The sequence below is a fragment of the Diabrotica undecimpunctata genome, chromosome 10, assembly GCF_040954645.1.
Source record: "Diabrotica undecimpunctata isolate CICGRU chromosome 10, icDiaUnde3, whole genome shotgun sequence".
NCBI classification, from domain to species: Eukaryota; Metazoa; Arthropoda; class Insecta; order Coleoptera; family Chrysomelidae; genus Diabrotica; species Diabrotica undecimpunctata.
Genome location: NC_092812.1, coordinates 50,489,183 through 50,498,837, shown reverse-complemented (window position 1 = coordinate 50,498,837; position 9,655 = coordinate 50,489,183). Strand labels below are relative to the sequence as shown.

The 9,655-nt window shown below is 31.6% G+C and overlaps 1 protein-coding gene across 1 annotated transcript; it reads right to left on the bottom strand.

The window, feature by feature from the left end:
• Positions 1–834: 834 nt before the first annotated feature.
• LOC140452105 (V-type proton ATPase 21 kDa proteolipid subunit c''-like) lies at positions 835–6,095 on the bottom strand. The gene is made up of 6 exons (XM_072546173.1): positions 5,914–6,095; positions 5,790–5,838; positions 4,149–4,232; positions 3,868–4,015; positions 3,086–3,337; positions 835–1,271 (listed from the first exon to the last, which is right to left on the bottom strand). Exons 1-6 carry the CDS (start codon positions 5,972–5,974, stop codon positions 1,248–1,250), a joined length of 618 nt encoding a protein of 205 aa, XP_072402274.1. The 5' UTR covers positions 5,975–6,095; the 3' UTR covers positions 835–1,247.
• Positions 6,096–9,655: the final 3,560 nt, after the last annotated feature.

The window sequence follows — 9,655 nt, the reverse complement described above, 5'->3', positions numbered from 1 at the left end:
GCTCAAGTTAAACCACTGATTCTGAGTAAAATATTAATTTGCACTTATTTTGTTTTATTTATTAGTCATATGTAAAATATTTTTATTTTTCTCGAATTATTTTTTCTGACCTTTGTATAGGTTTTTTCTTTTAAACTTAGTTTTCCTTTAAAAAACGAATGGGGTGCAATTAAGAGCTCATTTCACGATTGGCAACCTCGTCTCAACTGGAAGCTCTTAGATTTTACACTTGATTTTAAAACATTTTTACAGAGGTTAATTTTATTAATTTAACACATTCACATTTTGTTGGAAAACCTCATTCTAACATTTATTAATTATATTTTGTCTTTGTTATTCTTCTGATCATAAAATATAAATGAATCAATTCCCTGGCGCACTCATTTGCTACAACATTAACACAGAGACAACAGTCGTCCAACTAAGTTATAGTAAATCCTTCCGCCTATAATGACTACTAAATGATAATTGTGAGGTAGTTGTTGCTGTTAGTTTTGAGGTAGTTAAACTCAGATCTCGTAAAATTTATAATGTGTCGGTTTGTTTATTCCTATTGCATCTTTATTGTGTATTTTCTGTAGTATATTTACATACACTTACTACCTAAAATCGAAGAAATATATCACGACTTGCTATAAATGATTTAACTCGTATTAAGCCAGTCTAGGAACTCTTGTGTTTTATTATTGGAAATACATACATATTGATCAACTTTGAATCATCTACTGTTACATTATATGGATCACAGCACACAAAATATGACCCAATTCAGATCATTTATATGACATGTAGCTGGTATCAGTTTTTGGAGGTTTTGGAAATAAAACAACTACATATATTAGATCTGTATTAAAATTTAACAAAATCGCATGTAATTTTAATAGACATACAAAAAGACAATTTTTAATACAGTTTTTACATACTAATACTAGTGTGGCTACATGCTGTACAAGCATATTATTCTAAATTAAAAATTTCTTTTTTAACTATAAAATGTTTAACAATTAACAAAATTAGTGGAATTTTTACGTAATACTATTATATACACTGATTTAATTAACGGCCCTTGATTTTGTTTCAACAATTATCTGAAGCATTTTAATGTAGACCTGATTTTAAATATTGTTGAGAAACCATAATGAAAACTATACATTTTTGGACATAAACTAGTGAAAATGATTTTATCTTTATCACACACACTTTTAACAATTTATTCATTTTATTTTTCATGTTCATTTACTGAACATCTAAACCATAGAGCCTCTTGAAGTCTAAAACAAATAAAAATATAAATATCATAAACCTATATACTGTATCGGAAAGAATTTAAGTTAGGTATGTGCTTACAACGGTAGGTAATGAGAGAAGCATAGTTAAAATAATATACCTATATTAGTAGGCGGGGCCACCAAATTAATTCGTTTCGTAGGTATGTTTCCGTAAGAGCAGCGTTGCCAGGTGATTGAAGTCAGAAAATCCTATGACATTGTTTAAACTATCGTATTTTATAGTATAGATTATCGGGCTTACTTATATTCTATTGAATATTAACAAAGTAGAGGAAATAATGTTTAATGTTTTAACAAATAAACAAACAAATTATTTAAAATCAAAAAACTTAAGTAAAAAAATATTCACTATTCAGTTAATGTGAACTGAACTTCTTGCAGTTTATCATCAGCTTCTTTATTAGTCTGTTACCAAGCAGTTCCTGCACTTCTTTATTAAATTTTCTTTTAAAAATTATCTTTCACAACTTGCATTTGAATGAGGTAAAGCTAACACAGACAATGCAAAGTCACACTCAAATTAGCAAATAGAGGATTACCATCAAAAGGTTTTATTTGACCCACTTTAAAATAGAATTCTTCCGCATTTTCAAATTCTATTAGAATATCCTAGTATTGTTGAAGTTTCCTTCATTCGTCATTGATATTTTGCATGTTTGTAGCTCTTGAGGATTACAAATTTGGGGCCATTTTGCATTGATGGTAAAAGACTGGCAACAGTTAAATGTACTTTTATTTAGAAGGTGTATCTTGCCTATGACTGAATCTGCAAAATCATTTCTTTTTTCCTAAAAATCCTATTTCAATTTATCATCTAATTATTAATATTTTGCTTCATTCCAAATCCTAGACACATGTTATTAATGTTGACAAATTTTGTAATATCTCGAGGATCAATTGTTTCAACATTAGTTTACATACATAGTTTACATATTGTGGGTCCATATAAGTAATGGATATTTATACATTATGATCATTTTGTCGTGCAAATTTGTGATAACTACTTTATCGCTTTCGAAAAATTTATTTCATTAGACACATTTTGGTAAAACCCATTCCAAAAATAGGTAAAAATAAAGTTCCCATGTCAATTCATCCACTTATTTTAGTTTTATTTTGCTCTCGTTGCGATAAGATGTTGAAGTTTAGCGCCCAAGACATGTTTGTTTTTATTTCAACGTTTGTATATGATACTTGAGATAAAAACTTAAAGAGAATGATAATAGCTTCTACTGAAATTATCGTATATTTTACTTTAATGGTATATGTATGTTGCAGAAAACGTTAAAATTATCGTATACAGCGATAATTACCATACACCTGGCAACACAGGATGTTATTTTAAACAGTGTTAAATTCAATCAGAAACATTCGGGTTTCAATCAGACAACTAGGAGGAAATATGATTTTGATCTCTGTCAGTGAAGTGGAAACACATGCTAGTATTAATGTATCTTTTCAATGCTTGTATGAGGTAAAAAAATAAGAGCTTGAAAAACTACTAAAAAATAAGCTACACTGTATGGCAGTGAATGGTGGCAGTCAAAAAGGAAGAAAAACAACAAATGCACTATGTACAAATGAGAATGCTTTTGATGGATGAATAGAGTGACAGAAATGGCTAAAATTTAGAAGGAATTTATTAACAGAAAATCAGAAGGACCAATTAATACAAAAATAACTGATAACATAGGGATAAAAGCAAAGAGAACATTAATTTATAGAAAATCGTTAGTTTTTTTAAATATCTTCATTATTATCAACTAAACAAACATTTAAATCAAATAAAAACTTACCAAGTAAACTCCAACAATAAGACCGAAGAGACCAATAGCACTTCCAAAAATCTCAATAATTAAAATTTTGACAAATAATGATGAATTGGCTGCATCAGAAATGGCTGCTCCAGAACCGACTACTCCAACACAAAATCCACATAATAGATTTACAAATCCAACAGTTAAACCAGATCCAAAAATTACGTGTGATCCATAATGGTTTTGGGCAAAGTTTGTAGGTACAGTGTTAAATAGATCTACATCAAAATTCTAAAACAGTTTTTACATAAGAAATTGAATATTTTAGTTGCATAAATAAGTTCATCAATTTTTAATTTATTGTTCAAAACTTAAATTTATGCTGCTTATTAATTTGGTCAATAAAAATTAGATGCATTAGTTACAGTTTGATCTTCTGTGTCAATAATGAAGGACAATGATTTTTATTTATCATGATTTTAAGTGAACATTTAAGATGAGACTGGATTATATGTAAATATTTCGATATTTTATAATATTTTGTTAAATAATTATATTTGGAGCTTGATGTGACTTAATATCTAATACTAAAAGCTTTTCAATGCTCTAATGGTTTCTTACAAAAAAAGGAAGTAAAAAAAACTTTAACATAAAAGTAAATAGTTTATAATTATTACTGCATTTTATAGTTATATAGACCCAAAATAATAATAAATGTTAACGCAAAATAAAGAATCTATTTCCATCTTTACCGTAAAACATTTTTTTAAGTTTGGCTGTAATTAGTATAAATATATGGATTTCTATTAATAAACAATTACCTTCCAACTTCCACAGAGTACTATTGCCATAATTAACCCATAAATAGCCACAGCTTCACAGAAGATAATAGAAATTAAATTTTTGGTTTTAATTCTAGGGGCTTTAACACCAGCTCCTACGATACTGACTCCTGTAGTGTGAATTCCTCTAAAAAACAAAATATGCATTGTCTCACTTCTCATTCTGTTACCTAGATATCTCTTATTATTATTTGTTTAAGCTCTAAATATTTGATTACTTGAAAATTTATATTAAGTTATAAATATAAAAGAAAACTTACGCAGCAGCTCCTACAACTGATAATGATACAGCAAGGCCAATTCCTAGACCTGCCCACATGTGGGGAGACACATTCAACAATAACCTATAGAAAAAATCCAAAATTAAGATATTAACAAATATAAGTATATAAATTATAATTTTTCCAAAAAGTTATTTTACTGAACAACTTAAAAAGGATCAAAGTTGACCACAGAACAGTAAAAATACACACGTTCCATATACTACAGAAACTTGCGATAATTATGTTAGGAGGTTTTTTTTGGATATTGCCTGCTGATGATCTACATGAACTGCATACATAAGGGATAGGATAGGGATACATAGGGTTAGGATAAACTTGAACTAGTAAAGGTTACCATTTTGTTTATAATTTACCAAGTACTGTTAAAACAGATATATAATGGTAGCAATTTCGTCCAAGACATTAAATCCCAACACCTAAGATGTCCACAGGCTCCCTAATAACTGCCTTGCCAAGTTAATCAGGAGGCCCCGATAGGGTGAAGGTCTTTAAAATGCACATGAATGTGGTGGATAGATAACATATCATCAGATTTAAGAACAATAGAGCTACTCACTGACCCAACTATCAGGGATGACTGTGTGAAATAGAAGCAAGTTGTGTAGTCAGCCAAGATTCACTCCAGGTTGTAGGTTCTATATGAAGAACAAGTATTGTTAAGGAGTGTAAAAAGCATGTTGGCATATTGTGCAGTTATAGAAAACAAAATATGCACTACAAATTGGCAACAATAAACAAATAGTACATTAAAGCCTTATTTTCTTTTCATGGGTAATTGTTCCTTTCTTTTCATCAACTTCTAATCCCTCATCCCACATAGTTTTCATTTCTATAACTGATATAGTCACACCCAGCTCTTTCTCTAATCAAGTTGTTCCTGATCCTGTCCCTTCTAGTCTTACAGAACATTTTCAGGCCGGCTACCTCCATCTTGTATACAGGTCACACTTCACACCAACACAGGCCTCACCACACTCTTGTATATCTTTCCTTTCAGACCTTCCTCAATTTTTCAATCACAGTGTACCTGTACTCTCAATTCCAGTTAAACCAACAAGCCTGTATCTTGTAGACAATTTTTCGATCTAGTGCCCCATTTTCTGTTATGTAGGAGCCAAGGTATTTAAATTCTACTCATCCTAGTTTTTCTCCAATTCAATGTCCCCAACCACATATACTCCAGTTTCAACCTGTTAACCTGAGTTCTCTCTTTTTGATAGTCCTCTCGAACACCCTCTAACATTTCCTTGCTCTCCTCTACCAGTACTCTAAACAAATAGAGTAGTTCAAAGTAATAGTTGGTAATAGTATGAAAATGGAAAGATCATCTAGGCAAATTGTACTCATCTTTTGGTCCCCCATTTTATTAAAGGATTAAGACAAGTTATCATGTGACAAAATGTGATTATGGAAACTTAAAATAATTATTAATATGGTCCTTTTAGTATATTAAAATTTATTGCTTTTAATATAATATTTGTTGCATTTTTTGTATTACAAATTGAAACTGTTTTGGTCTATATATAACTGACGTTTGGAAAAGTTTGTGTTAGACCTTGGTTACATCAATTTCCCAATATATTAAATATTTTATTATAAGAATTTTTAAAAACTTACCATGCTAAACTAACTTGCTCTCCTTTTCCCGTGAGGCAGTAGTAGAGGGCTGAATAATAAAAATAATATTAAGTCACATGATTATTCCACACACCTACTTTTAAAACTTTCAAAACAAACTCACCAAAAATCAATGTTGCAGAGGAAGCAAGGGTAGCACCGATGTAACTTAAAGTGTACCGCATTTTTGAAAATAAAGATGTTAAATAAGTTCACAAAAATAAGTTTAATTTTTTTACTATTATGCTAGTGACACATGGTACTGTAGATAAAAGTGAACTAACAATCAACCATATGATTAGTACAAACCCAGACAGCGATGTTGCCGAGTTTACTATGTAAAAACGAAACTAGTTGAATCGTCTTTCAAAAATATACTAGTAGATAGGCATTACACATTTCAGTACGAACAAATTCGGATTGTAGATTATGTTACTGTTAAATTTTTAAATTAAAATAAAGATTCCCCCAACATGGGAAGTTGTTCTATTTGGAATGTGTATGTGAATGAAAATCAACTAACAAAATGGTATACTTATCAACAAATAGAATACAAATCTAAAGTTTTAAAACAACTGATATTACTCAAAAAAGAGGATGCTGCTCAAATGGATAAAAGCCAATTATGGGAAAGGGATCTGTCAGAGAATTCAGATCCACAAACAAAGACATGAATCAAGAGTCATGAAAATTAAGCAAATTACTCAAGACTTCAAACACTTGCGATTGAACGATTGAAGATGAACAAGGGTAGATACTAACAGAGAAGAAAAAGGTCGTCAACAGATGCAAAGAATACTACTGAAAAGAGTTTCTTTTCATCGACCAGCCAGAATATCAACCGCATATATTTACAACAGCAGAGAATCAAGAACCCGAAATCTTACGCATTGAAGTTGAAAACTAAAACCTAAATAATCAACATTAATAGGCGAGATTATAGCTGAAATGATAGTAGCGGACACATATGACATCAAATGAAATATGTTTACCATTTATTATGAGAAAGAATAAGGATTCTCTCGAAAAGCTGGTAGTACAGGGCAATATTGAAGGAAAAAGGCCCAGAGGCGAATTACCCTCCAAATGTCTCAAATATTAAAATTAACTACATTCTTTGTTGTATTCTATTTGTGATATTTTGGGGAATTTTAACTACTAAGTCATGGGGTCGTAAAGAGACGGATCAGAATGGAAGACCCGAAGAAGTCTGTCTTAAAAGCACCTTTAGCTAATTTAAGACCCAAAGTTGCCATCATCTTTCCAAAGTGGGCTATGGAGAAGAGAGTACCTACAGTCATTAATAATAGGTATATGTGTCAGCGCAAGAATAGCGAAATTAACAAACCAAACCATAACAGATCGTATCCCGTATCCCCAGAATATATAAATATAAATTGCAGTTAACTATGAAAGAGTTCTTTTAAGAGAAGATTCAATTATAATAAGAGGAAGGATTTCAACAAAGAATTAGATAAAGAAGTAATAAAACTAATACCGATGCCAAAAAACTATGAAAATTGAACTTATAAGAAAAGTATCTAGGAAACATATTTCAAGACGTTGCTGCACAGAATATATCATAGATTTTGGGAGAATTAGATATATACTAATCAGTTTTAGTTAACACCTGATCAGATTGTACATAATCTTTTAATCAACGGAAACCATTGGGAAACTATAATAAGCTAGAGTTACAACGTCATCTAAGTGATGAAAATAATCTTTATAGAAACCCATTTACCTACATGCAATCATTTTTTTGACTTCCTTTGTTTACTGCAATCTGTTATCAATATAACAATAAACAATATGTTTGAAAGAGATAGAAAAAAAGACACTGTGGGAACTACACCCAGTGGTGAGCACTGTTTACCTATATTTAGTTTATATTACAAAACTTTTATACCAATAAGTAACTTCAATCTAGGACTATGGGCTGGACACATAGTACGAATGCCTGAGCATATGATTACTAAAAAGCTGACGACAGGAACACCTGTAGAAAGATGAAGCAGAGGCCGCTAATTATGTAGTTAGATGGAGTTGAGACCGACTTAGAGATACTAGAGATCAGAAGATGGCAACACGTTGCCAGAAAACGAACAACAAAATGGCGACGAATCTTAGAGCAGGCCAGAATTCACAGAGGATTGTCGAGCCAAAGATAATGATGATAATATCCATACTCGTAGTAGTATTCCCTAAGTGAGAAGCAGTTTGTTTTGGATACTTAAGCATGGCTTCCGATTCATAAACCAGTATATTATTTTCTTGTAAACCTTGTTCAGTTGTAGTCGTTTGGACCATATATGTTTTCCCCAATTTAGGTTTGTCGATTTAGTATTATTTACTTTAATACGTCATAGTCTTAACCAATCCTATATCCTATATTGCTCTTTTCGTTTGCCTGTCGACTCGAGCTGTTCGTATTAAAGTCGTTTCCGGCCTCTCTACAGAGATGTTTCTTCTCGCTCTAAAACGCTTTATTAGCCTTAGAGACCTCCCACAGACAATATTTAGTGACAACGCCACGAACTTTCTTGGTACTCGTAACCAGTTGTTTGAACTCTTCTTCTTAGAGTGCCGTCTCCCTACGGAGCTTGGCAATCATAATGGCTATTTTTATTTTTGAGCTTGCTGCTCTAAACAAATCAATCGATCTGCATTGATACCAAACTTTGAACTCTATAAATATTTAAAGGAAAAGGAAAGCTCCCGCTCTATTAAAGAATTTTTGGCCTCATCCCATAGTTCCTCGAGCCACTCATCATAGTGGTATCTGGGAAACTGCTATAAAGAGCGCAAAGCATCATATGCGTAGGCTCCCGGGCAATCTTAAGCTTACGTTCGAAGAATTCAGCCTTTTTGCTCCCTTTCGAATGATCTCTCTGATTTTACTTACCTTACTCCTGGACACTTATTGATTTGACAATCTCTCACCTCATTCCCCAAAAAAGATTTGATTAATATTCCCAAAAATGGAGCCAATATATGGCAACATCTGTCCAAATTTCAACAATTGTTTTTGAAAACATGGTCAATCGACTACTTGAACAGAACTCAAAATCATCCTAAATGGTGTCCCCCGCATAAGAACCTAGAACCCAACGATCTCGTCTTGTTGATTTAAGAACACTCCTTCTCTTTATTGGGTACTAGCAAGAGTGATTGAGCTCTTTCCCGGATAAGATGACCGAGTAAGAATTGCCTCGGTCAAAACTAAAGATGATGTCTTCAAACGCTATATTAGCAAATTGTGTCGTCTACCCAATGACGATTTAAATTAAGTAAGTATAAGATAATAATTGTAGTGTATTTTCTTTTCTCATGTTAAGTTTTCTGGCCGTAATATTATTTTTGTTAGAGCGATCGCTTCAACGGAGGCGAGTATGATGCTGGCTTGTCAATCCTTTAGATACATGCAGTGATTTGTGTTATATTTCACTATTTGGCGCGATATTCAAAACCCGGCGCTTAAATAAAGAATTGTGTAAAAAACTCTTTTATTTGGTAATAGTCGTTGTGTAAAATATTCTCTTGTTATTAAATGTGTTATATCAATCGATTACTCCTTATTATCCTTTTAAGTACAACTTAATAAAACTATACACATACTAAATCAACGCCTTCAGGTCTTCTAAATTATATCGAAGGAATATCTTTTAACAGTTCCATGGTCCTAAAATATTCGGTACTATACCCTATGAGTAAAGGAATTCAATAAGTTTTTTTCAAACAATTAGTGAAGATTACGGCAAAGTTTCCATTATCAACTTTATTTTTTGTTCTAATGCACTGATTATTTCTTGTTTTAAGGTATTTTCTAGGTATATAACATTTGACATATTTTTTCTATCAATAGT

Bases quoted from the DNA above. Each gene is read 5' to 3' on its own strand.
- LOC140452105 (XM_072546173.1), bottom strand. From the start codon at position 5,974: ATGCGGTACACTTTAAGTTACATCGGTGCTACCCTTGCTTCCTCTGCA. The intron at 5,839-5,913 runs GTGAGTTTGTTT...TTTATTATTCAG, and splicing joins CTCTGCAACATTGATTTTTG to CCCTCTACTACTGCCTCACG. The intron at 1,272-3,085 runs GTAAGTTTTTAT...TATTTGTTTTAG, and splicing joins TTATTGTTGGAGTTTACTTG to ACTTCAAGAGGCTCTATGGT.